Source organism: Mobula hypostoma, chromosome 17 (assembly GCF_963921235.1).
Source record: "Mobula hypostoma chromosome 17, sMobHyp1.1, whole genome shotgun sequence".
Taxonomy (NCBI): Eukaryota; Metazoa; Chordata; class Chondrichthyes; order Myliobatiformes; family Myliobatidae; genus Mobula; species Mobula hypostoma.
In genome coordinates, this window is record NC_086113.1 from 67,955,764 (window position 1) to 67,973,714 (window position 17,951).

The 17,951-nt window shown below is 41.5% G+C and overlaps 1 protein-coding gene across 15 annotated transcripts in view; it reads right to left on the reverse strand.

The window, feature by feature from the left end:
- Positions 1-4,358: 4,358 nt before the first annotated feature.
- The window catches only part of trak1a (trafficking protein, kinesin binding 1a), a 268,008-nt gene continuing 254,415 nt past the window's right edge, over positions 4,359-17,951 (reverse strand). For 5 of the 15 annotated variants that reach the window (XM_063070077.1, XM_063070074.1, XM_063070073.1 and 2 more), the window contains 4 exons: positions 16,788-17,107; positions 13,986-14,312; positions 10,599-10,701; positions 4,359-6,321 (listed from right to left, as the gene is read on the reverse strand). In XM_063070077.1, the coding sequence (XP_062926147.1) occupies positions 5,523-6,321; positions 10,599-10,701; positions 13,986-14,312; positions 16,788-17,107 (1,549 nt within the window). In that variant the 3' untranslated portion in view covers positions 4,359-5,522. Of the gene's footprint in view, positions 6,322-7,848; positions 7,923-9,480; positions 9,529-9,707; positions 9,784-10,598; positions 10,702-13,985; positions 14,313-16,787; positions 17,108-17,951 lie in introns of all 15 variants that reach the window. The other 10 variants (XM_063070076.1, XM_063070075.1, XM_063070079.1 and 7 more) reach the window with 9 other exon arrangements.

Here is a 17,951-nt window from a genome sequence, read left to right on the forward strand (position 1 = left end):
CTGGCTCTCCTAATTTCTTTCTTAAGCCTCTTCCTGCTGGCTTTATAATCCTCTAGATCTCTATCATTACCTACTTTTTTTTAACCTTTCGTAAGCTCTTTTGACTAGATTTACAACAGCCTTTATACACCACGGTTCCTGTACCCTATCATCCTTTCCCTGTCTCATTGGAACATACCCATGCAGAACTCCACACAAATATCTCCTGAACATTTGTGATATTTCTTCCATACGTTTCCCTGAGAACATCTGTTCCCGATTTATGCTTCCAAGTTCCTGCCTGATAGCCTCATATTTCCCCTTACTCCAATTAAACATTTCCCTAACTTGTCTGTTCCTATCTTTCTCCAATGCTATGGTAAAGGAGATAGAATTGTGATCACTATCTCCAAAATGCTCTCCCACTGAGAGACCTGACCCCTGACCAGGTTCATTTCCCAATACCAGATCAAGTACAGCCTCTCCTCTTGTAGGCTTATCTACATATTGGGTCAAGAAACCTTCCTGAACACACATAACAACCCCATCTAAACCCCTTGCTCTAAGGACATGCCAATCGATATTTCGGAAATTAATATCTCCCACAACGACAACCCTGTTATTATTACACCTTTCCAGAATCCGTCTCCCTGTCTGCTCCTCGATGTCCCTGCTACTATTGGGTGGTCTGTAAAGAACACCCAGCAGAGTTATTGACCACTTCCTGTTTCTCACTTCCACCCACAGACTCCATAGACATAAATCCCTCCATGTCTCCCTCCTTTTCTACAGCCGTGACACTATCTCTGATCAACAGTGCTACACCCCCACCTCTTTTGCCTCCCTCCCTGTCCTTTCTGAAACATCTAAGGCCTGGCACTCGAAGTAACCATTCCTGCCCGTGAGCCATCCAGGTCTCTGTAATGGCCACAACATCATAGCTCCAAGTACTGATCCACGCTCTAAGCTCATACGTTTTGTTCATAATACTCCTTGCATTAAGATAGACACATCTCAAACCACCGGTCTGAGCACGTCCCTTCTCTATCACCTGCCTATCCTCCCTCTCACACTGTCTCCAAGCTTTCTCTATTTGTGAGCCAACCGCCTCTTCCTCTGTTTCTTCTGTTTGGTTCCCACCCCCAGGAATCCTAGTTTAAATTCTCCCAGTAGCCTTAGCAAACCTCCCCGCCAGGATATTGGTTCCCCTCGGATTCAAGTGCATCCCGTCCTTCTTGTACAGGTCACACCTGCCCCAAAAGAGGTCCCAATGATCCAGAAGTCTGAATCCTTGCCCCCTGCTCCAATCCCTCAGCCACGCATTTATCCTCCACCTCACTCTATTCCTACACTGACTCTCACATGGCAGTTGACTACCATCCTGAGGTAACTACCTTTGTGGTCCTGCTTCTCAATTCCCTTCCTAACTCCCTGTAGTCTGCTTTCAGGACCTCCTCCCCTTTCCTACCTATATTGTTGGTACCAATATGTACCACGACCTCTGGCCCTTCTCCTTCCCACTTCAGGACATCGTTGTCGCGATCAAAAACATCCCGGACCCTGGCACCTGGGCGGCCACCATTGTTGGAGGGAAATTGTTTAGGGTAGTGGATGGGACTCTGATCAAGTTAGATTCCCTATCCTGGATGGAGCTGAATTCCTGGAGAGTTATTTGAGCTACACCTATTCACACAGGTGGAGTATTCCATCACTCCGCTGACTTGTTCCTTGTGTTGGTGAAAGGCTTGTGGAGCCAAGAAGGCAGCCACTTACTGCAGAATGTTTTGTTCATATTATCACATTATTCATCTTTGCCATCCCTACTGTAAACATTCTTTATGGTAAAACATTTCTTCTGGAGCCTCATGCAACTAAAAGGCAAACAGACTTCATAAACAGTCATCAGAACTGTGATAAATGTATAATTAACTGCAATAAATGTATAATTATGCATCAAAATATTTGATAACTATAAAATTGCATATTGACTTTGTCAAATATGTTAAGGCATAACTTCATAAAATGTGAATGTAGCTTGATAACCCAAATTAACTTGCCGGTTTGTACCTCTCCATAGTTTCTTATCCCCTTTCTTTGCAGTCCTGAGAAAGGGTCTCAACAAGAAACTGGTTATGATTTGATGCCCACCGTAAAGTCTCTTCGAGGTCTGCCCACTGCAGCTTAAATCATCTCTTCAACAGGAATTCATTGAGATACTCCTTCACTATTCCCTTTCTGTGGTCTCTGCTACTCTCCCACTCTGTGGACACGTATCGCCAGAATTTTGCCACAGACGTTCCCTGACCTGCTGAGCACCTCCAGCATTTTGTGTTTGTTAACTCAAATTTTTAAATACTTTGTGCAACCAGTTCAGGAGCTCACTAGAAGGTCAAGAATGATCATTGAACAGATTGTAAAATACATCATCAAGCACCCAAGACTTGCTCTGATCTCTTCTTCGATTTAGCAGGCTGCTTAACTTGAATCTGCATCACATCCCGTCTCTGTGCACTTGCTTCCCTGTGATATTGCAGGACTCAGTACCTGGCAGCACACTTGGAGAAAGGGCTGCCAACGTTCATCACATTGCTGTTTAAGGGTGCCCAAATGCAAATCAGCTGACAAGTTTCACATTTATATAGACAGCATATTCTCAGGACTTTCTGGAAGAAGGTGGAGATTGAGGGTCAGTCCAAAGTAAGGGTCAGATTAGCGTCCTTCCATTTATGTTTTAATCATTTCAGTATGCTGAAAAAACTCAGTTTTCAGTTCCTGTTTTAAAGAGCACTAGCCGTTTGTTGATTACAAAGAAATGAAATATTTTTGAATGGAGTTAGTCAGACAGGACAGAGGCAAGCTCCCCAGCCCACCATGCCCATGCTAACCATCAGCTACCTCCTTTCCCAGCAATAATCTACTATACCTTGGCGATTCAAGTGCATGTCTCGGTTCTCTTAAATTCTCCTCCAGACTGCAACACCCTATGGGTGAAAAAGATTCCTCTTCATCTCCTCTCCAAGCCTCTTTACTCCCCACTTGAAACCCAGTTTTAATATTTATTTCTGGTGAGATGGCGGCATGTGCGAACGCAGTGGCTTCCCAGGGGACAACCAAAGGCGTTCTTTTCTTTGTAAAATTCTACTCCAGGAACATCAGGTACTGCAAAGCTACTCCATTAATGAGCTGTTGATTGTTCTGAGTAGCTGGACTGGTGCTGGTGTCAGTGGTGGAGCTGGCAGAACTGTCAAAGTGGTGGAAGGAGATGGTCGGGATATCGGAGGAGTCCGTTTGTGCTCAGAGGAGTTGTCCTGGCTGCAGACCCTGTTGCTGCCCGCTACCTGGAAGCATGGGAGCTGGTGCAGTATAACTGTGGGAGACTGTCTCCAACATTTCACTTGTGATTGCAAGACAGTGATTATGTAAGTTGCGGCAGGCCTGTTACCCTTGTCTGGTGGAGGGACAAATGACATGGGAGCTGTGTAGCCTCAGATATAGTGAGAACCAGGCCTCAAGCCTCGGGATTGCCTGCTGCTGCAGACCAGGCGAGTGACGTGGAAGCACGACAGCCTCCCGGCCTCGCCCATTGGTATTGTCCTCCCATATTTGAGCAGTGAAATTACAGGTTGGATTGTGTGTGTCTGTACACTGCCGGGAGGCTGTACCATCGATTGCTGGACATTGTCACTCAGGGTCTTGGACTATATAAGTTTTTCTTGAGTGAATATGCTTCTTTGCTCTATATTTTCAATAATGTTGCTCACTACTTTTGAATGTTTGCTTGCTATTTTGAATGTTTGGCATCTTGGCCTTAGAGAAACGCTGTCTCATTCAGCTGTATCTATATGGTTTGGATGATAATTAAACTTCATTATATAGTGCTATGCAATATTGCTGCTATGTTAAATCCCATCCAATGCAATCCCACTTTCTCTTCATTTCCCATGTCCTACTGTCCAATACCATTTTCCTCACCCCTACAACCTTTATGATCAAACTCAGGTCCAATCCTACTCCCTCCTTATTCCCTTCAATATCCCAATTAAATCAAATAATGCAGCATTGCGACGAATATAGGAGCACTGTAACATGCTAGCAGCCCAAACCACTTCACCGAGCACCCCTGGAATCTCCTCACATTTTTCTTTATCTAACCATCTATTTCTTTCTCCCTCATTAAATATATCTGGACCATTCAGAACTACTTCTCCCTCAATGATCTACGTTGTCAATATTCTCTGGTTTCCCTGTGCCCATCCTATCAAGGTTTTGTTCTTTCTGGACAGGTATAGCTCATTATTTAATTTTTACCCCCTTCAACCAGAATCAAAGATCACTCTTGTTGTATTTCAGTGGAAAATGAGCATACAACCAAGTGGTTTACACTGATTTATTTCAGCTTTTCAGTAGACAAATAGATGTTGCAACTTCTCACACATTATATCCCAATTTTCTAAGTGTTAAAGTGTTCTTATGTCTGCATGTTTACACTGATAGGTGGAGAAATTCCCTTTCAAGTTGTATTTGACTTGGCATTTCTTCCTTCAGTAGACTGATTGATACATGATACACAGAACCATTTGTTATCCTCATACATTCACAAATGAGTTGTCCTCTGGATTAACGGCAACTTATATTACCAGCAATGTGCAAACACATTGTATAAAACTGAAACAAAATATCAGTATTTACTTAAAACTTTGCACAATATGAAATAATGAGGCATTTAAAACCCATGCAGTAATTGCCAGTTTCAAAGATGTACATTGTAGATGGAGCCTCGGACAGCAGTCCCTTCTGTCTGCAAGATGTAAAAAGTTGTCTGCAGATGGTGCACAATTTATGTGCTGAAAACGTATCTAAAACTAACAGTGCTGATGAGAATTAGTTTTTAAAGGTACCCAACATCCCCTGTGTACCTATTCAAGTAAATATACAAGTCACACAAACACTGGATTTTGTTATATTTACGAGTACTAATCTTAATCCATCTCTCACATCTACAGACTATCATTGCTACCATCCTTCAAACAAGGAACTCATAGTATAGGAAAGTAGGGCTGGCAAAACAACATTTCAAGTTAATAACAAAACCATACGCTTTAAAAATGAAATGAGTTAATCTCTCCTTAAAATACAGTGTATTAATTAAAATGATTTTGTCTGTTTTGCTGAATGTCCATAACAACTGCACAATTACATGGCAATGGGCAGCTTCAATCGTACAAAGCAGCTCCAATTCTCTGATTGTACTGTGTGATCAAGTTGTTAAGGAAGTACAGTGCAAAATTTGATCAACCTGTCTTGATTAAAAGGTTTTTTGAAAATATTCATTTCAATGTGAGTGCACGTCTTAAATCGGAAAACTTCCCTAATATATACATACAGTATGTATAGATAGGATCTTAAATTAAATTAGATGCTTACACTGAAGTTAGGGCCATAAATCTATGTACATATTATACAAAGTTTGTTCTAATCCTAAGAGGCACTAAGTCAATGTGTCAAACACTGAGAGTGAATATAATAGTAACTGCTCAATCCTTTCATTGCAGGTCAGTCTGATTAGGTAACTTGGCTCCCATTAGAATTCCTGAAGCCATTGAGACAGGTCCTTTCATCTGCATGCTGGCTCCCACCACGGTGGGAAAGCTACGGTTCCGCCGGATGCCAGTGTTTAGCTGGAGTCCTCCGATTGCACTTCGGACCACTTGTGGGCAGCCTAATGCAAGGCCATCACCAGCCACAGCGCCCTGGGCAAAAGCAGTCATTGAACCTTGGCCCCTATTGAGAAGGGGTCCCTGATCTTCGCTCATTGAGGAATCTTGCACGGGTGTTACACCGGGCTGCATGACTTTGGCAATTCCGAGCCTCTTCACCTTGTCAACCAAGTTGATTCTGGAGATGCTGACGTCTGTCTGGCTCTCAGTGTGCTTTGTTAGCCTGTCACCTCTCATCTCTTTCAGCATGGTACTGGCAGGTTTGGAGGCCAGGAAAGTGTCAGAGTGACTACAAGAGCCTTTGAATTCAGGCGAGGGGCACATGGGATGCAGTGGAGAATTAGGAGGAGTGGATGGCAGATTTGTTGGCCTGGGAGTGTAGAGGTTATTGCTGGTGCTGAAGCCCATTCTGCCCCAGCTCAGTGGGTTGTACACAGCTGCAGAGATTCCTCGCTCCTTCAGCAACCTCACCAGCCCCAGGGAGGTGCTCATGGTGGTAGTTGCTTCCCGTAGGTTAGTGAAGGACTCTGCCAAGCTCAGGCGACGGGGAGTGCATGGGGTGCCAACTGGAGTCGATTTCAGGTTACCCAAATTCCCACAGGCTGCGGCAAGTGCAGAGCCAAGGCTGGGAAAAGAGAGAACAGAATCATAATCAAAAAGGGTTTTCACAGTTTTGAAGCAAGCAGCTGAAAAAGGCAGTTCCTGTAACATGCACCACTCAACACTAACATCTCAGTTTTTAAAAATTAGTGCATAGGACTTTTAAATTCCTCAAAATTAAATGTAGCAATCACCTCAGCAAACCAGATTAATCTCAAAACTACACATAGCGAAACAGCTTAAAGAATTACCTGTAATGTGGGCTGGCTTCACTCAGAAGAGAGTAACTACAAGATGGCACTTCTGACAGATGTTAGAAACCAGAGTGTGTAACGACACAAGAAAGCAAATCACAGATTTCAATGCAGCCTCAGAAGTGAAGATGAATTTGAGAGAGAAGTATTTCAAGGGAAAGGAAACTGCTCAGGGCCGATTTGTAACATTTATCCCAACTAATGGTAATTAGCTGCAACTGTGGACTCTCAGCAGTTCGATCATGGGGGTGGGTGCGGGCTGGAGGCTGAGATGATGCAAGATCTTTGTACGGTGGGAGAGAATAGCAGTGGAAACAGAACAGAAAGAAACAGACTGGCTCAGTAAGACAGTAGAATATCTAATCTTGTCATTTCAAATTTAAGGGTGATGATCAATGAAGTGATTTGCTGCTTCGCAAGGTTTATGAAAAGCAAAAATCTCTTTCACTAATCGATAAACCTTCTCAAAACTTGAGTGAGTGGGGAAGTTTTGAGCAACAAGGTGCCATTTAGAAATCACTACTAGAACAAGTATATTTCTTAGAGATGGATGCAGCTGCAGGATTCATAATTACAAACGACTAGCTGGCAGTAATTGTTAATTAAAGGATAGAAGTCGAAGAATTAAAGCAAAGCCACCTATGGAAAGTACCCTTATATGTGGTGTAAATGTGCTCTATAACAGATCCAAGTCCTTGGCAACAAATTCTAATTTAACAAGCCTCAATTATCACTTCTAAAAGGATAAAAGGATCTTAGCATAATTCTACCAGATGAAGTCATGAGGTTAGTGAGTCTGAGGTATATATAAATCTCTATTGTTAGAAGCTAATGGGCAATAGTGCTGGATAGTGCTTTTGGGAGCTTGAACTATTAACCAAGTCAGAGTGTTTAAATCCTACTACTGCAACTGTGGAACATGCAATCGGTTAGTAAAATATCAGGAATTAAAAAAGCAAGTCTCATAAATTGCAATTATGGAACAACCAAATTGTTGTGAAGCCCAATCTAGTTTACTAATGCCCTTCAGAGGAGAAGGAAATCTGCTGAGCTGCCCTGGCCTATACTGCCTGTGAATTCAGACTCGCAGCAATGTGATTGAAGGTTCACTAACACCTGAACAATCCCAAAGGAATTAAGTCAGTATCAGAATCAGGTTTATTATCAGAAGTTTATAGGACATGAATTTTCAAGTACGTGCCAAATAAAGTTAAGAGTGGAAAATAACTTGATTTAGGGCTTTACTTCCTTAAAACAAAATCTGCACAAGAAAATAAAATTGAAATGAAAAAAGATACCTTGAGTTCACTGTCAATACTGTGGGAATTATCAACATTCCAACAGTAATTATTGCCACTTGCTTACTGTGCTACTGCAAACCATAAGGAGAAAGAATGATTAAAAGTTCAGTTGTAACCCCCAAAACAAAGCAAAAATAAAGTTAAAAATGAATTGAAGAACTGATTTCTTAACTATTTTCAATACAATATTCCATTTTTATGTGATGACAAAAATCTTATAAAACCTGAGCTTTTTTTTAGGCTCTTGGACATTGAATTGATCAAAGCAATGGAGTATCTGAGCAAAGGAATGGAACATTTGGAAATGTGGCTGTTTGGTGCTAACGTCAAGCATTATAGAACTAATCATCCAAAGGCACATGCACAAATCCCACTCTAGCAACAGGGGAATCAAATTTGGTCTGTAACTAGAATAATTTAAGAAAAGCTGCTATCAAGAGCAGCAAACTCAGAACCGGCTGAGAGTCATTAAAATATACCAACTGTTTGACAAACTTCTTCCAGAGACAAAAACATATCTGGCCCATGTGATCCTTAGCTACACAATGAGAAGGCAGCTGACAACCACCTTCCTGGAGGGTGCTATCGACAGGCAATAAATGCTGGCTTTTGTCACAAAGTCCAGGTTAGGCTTGCATCGTAAAACAAACACTCATCTAAATCCTCTGCTCAAGTACATAATCATACCAATCTTAGATTGATAATTTGAATTTGCAACTATTGCTTCTCTGAGAAAGACCTCTAAATTTACACCATCTTCGAAGAAAACATTTCATATTCAGTCAATATCACTGGGGAAAAATATACCAGTGTCCAAATCAACTTGAAACTAACTTTTGGAAGTTGAAGGGAACATTCACTGGGCAAGGATAATAATGGTCTCTATGGTTGTTTCCAAATGTCAAAACATCAACAATTTCATAAAATTCTACAACTACAAAGAAAAATTATTCCCAGCAATTCCATGCTTTGCCAATTAACAAATAAAAGAATCTGATTGGCATCTGGTTGAGGGTGAACATGCAACTAGAAATATCAAAGAAATAAGCTGGTGGAGGAACTCAGCAGGTCAGGCAATCCAGATGAAATATGGTGACCCAAAACATCAACTGTCTATTTCCCTCCACAGATACAGAGCAACCTGCTGAGTCCCTCCAGCATCTTGTTCTTTGCTTCAGGTTCCAACATCAGAAATCTGAGCAAGATGATCAACCAGACTATATGGGTCTCATGCTATTGGAGTTTGATTGATGTTCTGTCAAACTGTGGGCTAACAAACACAGAGCAGTGAGTATTCTGGAGTTCTGTGCCATCAGCATCTTCAAAGAATTGGGAATATTTTTATGGAGCTTTTCTGCATAATATTAAATAGTTGAGGTAAATTATAAAACTGTGTACTCTGTCTGTAGTCTGTGCAAGATGAGGCAAAGATTTTTTCCCTGTACCATTGCTTTCTTATGTTTTTATTTTAATTAAAGTTAGTTTAATTAATTAGTGGAAAAAGCACCCATGTGCCAGATTAGTGCAAGTAATCGTAAATTATCCGCATCTGTCACTTGGATGCACTGTTAACCAGGTACTCGCAAAGCTAGCTCAGCAAAGAGCTACATTCAATGGACGGAGACTCACATCCAGTTCTTCCAGTTTCTTATGGCCAATGGTTTTCAGACATCAGCTCTGTATCACAAACCAACCACATAACAAAACCTTGTTGAACAGCAGGCAACTACAGTTAGCTGGAACAGGATTAGACGTAGTTGAATACTATTTGGTTAAATATGCTAAACCATTCACATTCCAGCATTCCTCTTATCTAGTCTGGCCAGGTCAGCTTTGGACACTGGCTGGTACCTCACCCCAATGGTCAATCTTTGCCCTGTAATTCCTCAGGCACGATGACAAAGTGCAATTCCGTCATCCACATTCTCTGACCTGTGGGAAACCATTTGCTGTTAAGAGCTGTTCATTGCATTTTACATCAACCAGTTTTGTGGTTCAAAGACAAAAAGAGTTTTAACCTGAAGCATAGGATAGGTTTTTCCATCTTGTTCTATATCAAGCTAAAAAGTCTAATTTGATAAATCTTGGTCTGCAACAGAATTCCTGGACAAAGATGTGAACTCTGTAATTTATTAATGTCAAATGACTGAAGTAGACCAAATCATAGAGGAAATCATAATCTAATAAAAAAAAATGGGCTTGTTCTTTAGAATTCAATTCCAGGTTTTAAATGTTCATACAGTTCTTGAAACAAAAAAGCTTCCATAAGGTTTGAAGTTCTCATCCCCCCTTAATTTCTGTGTCAAACAAACCAGAAGCAACAACGATTAATAAAATTTATATTTTACTCATCTGTGCCAAAGTTATCGGAACTCAAGTCAGGTGGACAGATTTTCAATTTGAATGGTATCCTTAGTACTGAGGGTAGATCTGGACAGTCACAGTGAGGTACAAAAAAAGTTAAGAGCTTACTAAGCCAAATATATATAATCTACTTTCTTTGCACTTCACACATTCACCCTGTTGTTTCTCATTCCACCTGACTTTGCTTCTTTCATTCAAACTTGACCAAGAGTAGCAACATTACATGAGGGAGACAAGAGACTAACGCCACGGCATCCCCACATCACTAGAAAACAGCAACAATAAATTGTTCCACTCCAAGTGTACCTAGAGGGAATGAGATAGGGATAGACTGAAATTGGCTTATCACTCCACTGCTCTGTCTAGACAGAGTCTGCACTTACCTCGAAGTGACTTGTGTGAGTTCATCAGTGGGGTGAAGGATACGGCAAGTAGTGAAGGTGAAGGTGGAGCTGGTGTGTGACATACATTTACCGGGATAGTGAACTGAAGAAAAGGAGAGAGAGGAAAGAACAGCAAAAAACACACTTATCAGTAGCAATTGCAGCAATTCAGAAAAGCCAAGAATCAGTTCCTGATGAAGTGCTAGACTCCAGCCCTTTCCAACTGCAGTCCAAACTCCTGTGCCAAAATGTCTGGTAATTCTTAAACCACATTAATCTTATCATCGATTTTCTGCAACCTTGGATTTTATTTTCCTGAAGGATTTATGGTCTGCCTGGGTTGGAAAGGGTGGGGAGCAATCATTTTAAAAATTCATTTTATTTATTTGAGACATCAAACCAATAGGCATGAAACAGCAGGGAAGTTTGATTACTACACTGGAACCAGGTTGAAGCTAATTAAATTACATCCCGATTACATTATTTCACCCAACAAAAATCAGCTCCAGGGTTCATGCACAAAAGAGATAGAACTTCCCCATAACCCACACCTGAGTGCTGACAGACAGTGAAAGAAAATGGAGCAGACGACACATGAAATGGGAACACAAGAAAATAGTGCAAAGACACAATGGATTGAATGTTTGGGGAAGCAGGGACTGTGATATTGAAATAACATTAATGATAACCAACGACTAATAAGAGTAAGGTCTGGGTGGCCTCACCCCACAGCACCTTCCAGTCTCAACCCTGGAGCACTGGGAGCACCTCCGCGTCCCAGCACCGGGGACAGCTTTACAGAATGACACCTGAACCTAATTGCAAGGAGAAATTACACAAGCTAGGAATTTATGTTAAGGGTTAATTTGACTCAGGTTTTTATGATGTGAAAATGATATTGTTCAGAGAAATTATTTCTATTCATTTTTATTTGTTAATTTAGCAATACAGCGCGGTTTTGGCCCTTCGAGCCACGTCACCCCAGCAACCCCCAACAACCTCGATTTAACCCTAACCTAATCATGAGGCAATTTACAATAACCAATTAACTTACCCAGTATGTCTTTGGACTGTGGGAGGAAACCAGAGCCCGCGGGGGAAACCAAAGTATTCCATGGGGAGCACATACAGACTGCCCTGCAATTGCACTCTGAGCTCCAACACACCTGGCTGTATTATCATTGTACTAGTCAGTACAGTACATGGTGTCCTGGATGGACAAACCCAGACAAGAGAGGCAGTCTAAATGCTGGAGCCACACTCTTAGAAATGTGGTTCAGAAACTTCTGACACATAGTGGATGGCAAAGGTTCAGAACTCACTTTTATGAGAACCAATTGCTAAATCTGAGGTTTAGCAAATTTTAATTAACCAGAGACAGTGAGGAATAACAGGAAAATATTGGTGTACAGAGTTGGTCTGACATCATCTCAACAATGGAATAGACTCCAGTGGTTTCCTCCTGTTCCTTACTCACAATAGAATTTGTTATAAAGTTATAACAATTGCTATAATTTTTCGCTCATTTATAGGATTAACTCAAACTGTTTTTTTTAGATAAAGTTCATTTAGTGATAAATGCCTTTCAATCATGCTATGGAAAGACTACAAGGGAGAGCAAATGACTACAGGTTAGAGTAATGCAAGTCAGCGCGTGGCTAACTTACATAGCCCAGGTACAATTCCAAGATATGTCAGTCTTACTTAGAGCAGTACTGGGAAGATTCCCAGGCTGTGAGTGGGGGAGGAAGTGGGTAAGACATTAGATCCATACACTAATGCAGCCACTCAAAGTCAGTGCCTTCAGCTTATCAGAAGGTAAATGAGAGGAGAAGTGTAACACAGCTTCAGGGAAGTGCCTTCAAAATTAACAAAATTATTACACTCTTCTGCTACTTACCACACCAAAAGATCTCTTAAAATGTCAAACACATAGATTACAATAATGCTATGGTAAGTCATCCACTGTTGAGCACGGCAGTGAAGTCACTATTCTTGTGACAAACTCCTAAATTCAAGCATAAAGCTTAAAATGTAGTTGCACATTGAGAGCATCCTGACCGGCTGTATCCCTGCCTGGTATGGGAACTGTACTTCCCTTAATCACAGGGCTCTGCAGAGAGTGGTGTGGACAGCCCAGCACATCTGCAGTTGTGAACTTCCCATGATTCAGGACATTTACAAAGACAGGTGTGTAAAAAGGGCCCATAGGATCATTGGGGACCCAAGTCACCCCAACCACAATCTATTCCAGCTGCTACCATCCGGGAAACGGTACCGCAGCTTAAAAGCCAGGACCAACAGGCTCCAGAACAGCTTCTTCCACCAGGCCATCAGACAGATGAACTCATGCTGATTTATTACATTGACTGTTCTATTTATTATAAATAATAAATTACTATGATTGTACATGGCACATTTAGATAGAGACGTAACGTAAAGATATTTACTCATGTATGTGAAGGATGTAAGAAATAAAGTCAATTCAATTCAATTAACCAACTGAATGGACAAAGCATATCATTTGAAGACTAAGTGTAGAACAATATCAAGTGACAAGTAAAAAATTGGTTTGCCCTTCGCATTCCAGTACCCAAAATGAGAACAGAGAATGCTAGAAACACTCAGTAAGTCAGGCAGAAACCAGGGAGAGAAGCAGAGTGAATTGTTTTTCTCTCGATGGGAGCTGCCTGATCTACTGAGTACTTCTAGTATTTATGTCAGATATCCATCGAGTGTAGTCTTATGTTTTTGCCCTTGAAGTCCGTTAATCCACAATGCTTAAACAAAGGTCACTGAATAGGCACCACGTGTAGATCCTAGGGATAGTTATTAACTGAGAGAATCGCATTTCATTCTATATAGGAGATGCAAGCATGTCCTAGTTTCAGGCATCAGCTAGTCTCCAAACAGACACAACCTTCTAAGCCAAGAGCTCCCAACCTTCTTTTATGCGATGGACCATTAAGCAAGGGGTCTCCCGCTCTAAGCTGAGTTACCACACTCTGAACTCACGATTCATTACTGACCATTGTTCACCCCTACCTAAAGCTACCTACGACTGAAGACATACCCAGCAAATATCCCAATCCACCCCACAGTGAAAAACTAATCTGATCAAAAAACCAGAGGTAGGTGATCAAGGCAAAATGTAAATAAATTTGTGCTTCTGAAGAGGTCCAAATGAGCACTTTAAACAAGGAAAGTGGAGAGGTATTTCCAGTTGAAACATGCTTTCTCAGCTAACATTACTGTTTAAATCAGAAGCAATCCTGACCACAAATCATTTAATAAGACATGACAGTGGATCTGACATAATTCAATGTGAACCAAACATTTAGCGTCCTGTCAAATGGAAATCTCACGTGACAGGAGATGCTGCCTCACCAGAAGCCTCATCACCTTCGGCTGACTCCTGCGGCTCCGCTGCGTTTGGTTGACACTGCATCACTAACGTCTCGCTGCGTGATACTGGCACTTTTGTATTCGACCTCTCACCTGAGGTCTCCCTGTGCTGCACCGGGGTTGAGGTAGCGAGCCCCCGGAAAGAACGGGCACCTGGCTCATCTTCCTCATAGTCTGTCAAGTGGTACACTTGCTCAGTATCCAGCTCCAGTGGTCTGAAGCCCTTGGTAACAACACCTGGCCGGGGGTCCAAAATCCCTCCTAGGTTTGGCTGGGCCAGTTGCTGCCAATGGTGCAAGGTCGCTGAACCTGTTAAAATTCATCAAACATAATGCCACATGAGATTGCTGTTAAAAATTAATTACAAATCAGCAGAATAATTAATCTATTAATAATTGAAAGCAACAATAGTTAACAATGCAATGGTAACATGCATTCATACTAATTATACTTGAGACTGTAATTGTCAAGTAGAACAGTTTTCAGTTCATTCTCAGGGTCTAGGCATTGCCCATTCCTTGTTGTCCTTGCGAAGGTGGGAATGAGCTGCCTTGAAATGTTACTATCCTTCTGATCACGGTGTTTACTTTTTACAGAGCTGTTTACTTTTGGATCTGTTAGTTGAGTAACAAAGTCATTTTAAGCATGTGGTGTGGGTTGTGGTAAAATATAAGAGACGTGTAAATCAAATTTACATAAAATTTTCCTTTGCAAACAGAAATCTTTAGTCCCTGAAAACCATACTATTAGAGTCCGTGTCAGGCATTTTTCCATCTCTGGATGCAGCAGGCACGTAATGTGCAAGTCTGAAAAGAATATAAATCCACCCTCAACCTTACGCCCATTTGCTGCTCTTTTCGTGGTGACTCTCACTGTAGTATCCTTCCTTCCCCATGAGTGCCAAAGGAATGCTGGTGTCTCACACAAATACTCAACCCTCTGACGTGAACCTGAGCATTTCCACTGACAGCTGTAACCAGCAGGATAACAATGGGGAGTGGGAGTCCTTGCTCAAAAAGCATACACACTGCAGCACTTTGATTTCAGTTGTGGCACAGCAGGCAAAGTCAGGATAAAACAGGGAAAGAACTTGTGGCTTTACTGCTGTGGTGAGTTGATACATACCAAAGTTATGTATTCAACATCCAAAAAATCCATTATAAAGTTCAACAGGTACCAGTGAAAAATACTTTACACATTAGCAGTGGGCAACCATGTAATTCTTGATGTGATTGCAGTTGAATTGGTAACATGAAGTCATTTTGGCAATTGTTGCTATATTTATTGCTGTAATAATTATTATTATTGACACTGTGAGCTACAGGCAAGGAATTTCACTGCACCCTGGTGTTCATCGCACTAAACTAATCTGAATCTAACCCAGAATTGTGCGGACATTGGGGAGGGTTCAAAGGAGGTGCACGAAATGATTCAGTGATTGAAAGGGTTGCCATATGAAGAATGTTTGATGGCTCTGGGCCTATACTTTCTGGATATTCAAAACAATGAAGGGAGGGGGGTTTCATTGAAGCTTATTGAATGTTGAAAGGCCTCAATAGAGTGGATGTGGAGAGGATGCTTCCGATAGTGGGGGAGTCTAAGACCAGAGGTCACAGCCTCAGAATAGAGGAAAACCTTTTAGAATGAAGATGAGGAGGAACTTGTTTAGCCAGAGGATGGTGAATCTGTGGAATTCACTGCCACAGTCGGCAGTGGAGGCCAGGTCATTGGGTATATTTAAGGAAGAGGTTGACAGATTTTTGATTAGTCAGGGCATTAAGAGATATAGGGAGAAGGTAGGAGATGAAGGCTGAGAGGGAAAATGGATCAGCCATGATGAAATGGCCGAGCAGATTCAATGGGCCAAATGTCCTAATTCTGATCCTCTATCTTACGGTTTTAGGAAATAGTATTTTGCCAACTGTTGTCATTTACAAATTAGCTCTCAGTAATCAGAATTCATGTTTACATCATGGGCTCAATTCTGCTGACGCTTGAAATCCAGAGCAACACACACAAAAATGCTGGAGAAACTGAAGCTGTTACTTTCTCTCCATATATGCTGCCTGATCTGATGTGTGGGTGGGTGCATGTGTTCATGTTCAAATCTTCCACTACAAAGGAAAATCAGTCTCTCAAAACAACGTAGGTTGTGGTCATCATTATAAATAACTAATGAGTTTTCACATGAACAACTGGACACAAGTTGGTCCTATTAAGGTACACCGTGGGGGCAATTTGTCATTTGTGTTTTAGTTTTGCAATGTGATTTTAGTAAAGAATAAACAGTTCAAGGTTTATGACCAGAAACTGCGGTGGCCAATGGTAAAGAACAAAACAAATGGAGAGGAAAAATGAAAACTCCGACAGAAACCGATGCAGAAGCAGGAATGAAAGGAAATCCTTATATGAAACAAGAACAATGAATTAGGGATATCATGCTTCACAACCGAAAGGTAATTGAAAAAGGTGAAGCAAATTAAACTAAGTTGTTTCTCTAATAATATTAAAGGTAGTTTATGAAATAAATAAGCTGATTATTTAGATGCTAAAAGGAAATTAAATTGAAAAACTGGTCTGGACTAAGATGCAGAATATTCCTTCATATTTCATCTAACATGGACTAAATTTCCTTTCCCATTTATGAACTTGATAGTCTGTTAGTGAGGAGCACAACTGCTATTTTAACAAAATGGCAATGACAATTTCATTAACATGATAATGCTTACTTCCCTGGCCCAGTATGAAAGACAAGGATGTAAAGAGGATATTGCCTCACATCACCTTCCAAGGGCTTTACAATTTGTAGTTTCTCTGGCAGGTATGAGCGGCTGCAGAAAGACATCCCTGAAAAGCCAGTGAAATCGGAGATCCCGGACAGGTTGGTGCCCAGGGACATAATGCTTTCTGTGGGTGTGGCAGAGCCACCTGACAGTTCCCCTTTCTCCGCCAGCTCCTGCAACTTCCTCTCACGCTCGTCCTCAAAAAACTTCCTTTCACACAGGTAGTTCTCCCTGCGGAGGGACAGGCGCCGGAGAGCTGCTTGCAGATCCCTGGAGCCCGGTGTCCCCGGCTGGCCCAGCTTCTTGTGGCTATCTTCACCCCTGCAAGTGGAAGAGTAAAGCAAAACCACCAGAATCAGTACTTATGCAGGCACTCGAGCCAGCATCTGCTGGAAGACCCAAACCACTTGTTGGAACTCTACACTGTCAGAGGGGTGACTTTTCCAATAAGACACTAAAGTAAGACCTTACCTGTCTAATGGATGCACATAAAGCATCATCTTTTGGGGAAGAGATATTAGGGGCTTGTTCAAGCCTTGTGTATTCTCAAACAGCATTTCCAAACACAGATTATGTGTGGATGGAGGTTTCAACAAAGGCACTGCAGCCAGAAAGCCACGTGGCACCAACAGTCCAATCAAAATCTGTAACCACCAGGAGCGCGGTGTGGGGAATAACACATCACCCCTTGCGCTGACATGAACTGCTCCAGCAGCCAGAGTGACTCCAATTAATGCAGAACAACTCTGAAATGCAATCATTAAGTTTCACTCTCAGAAACAAAGACAATTTCTCAGTGGAGTTAAAAGAGTGTTCTGCAATGGAATCTTTGAAGAGGTATCAGTAATGGTGCCATGTAACTGCTGGATTGTCATACACTAATGAACATTATCCACCAACATCCTTCAATGGTTTAACCCTGCTAACCTTGCCAGCAGTGCCCACATCCCGTATATGCAGAAATGAAAAATAAATCTTCCGGAATAAACAGTAATCTGGTTCTTTCTTCAAAATTATTTTAATGGAAATGATAACATCAAGGTTAGAGCTCACTTATATATTATATTACCTTCGAGCTGGCCTTCTGCCACTGAGATCTTTCCCTGAAGTCCTCTCGCTCCACATTCTCCTTTAAACTATTTTCTTTCACTCTTTGATCAACTCC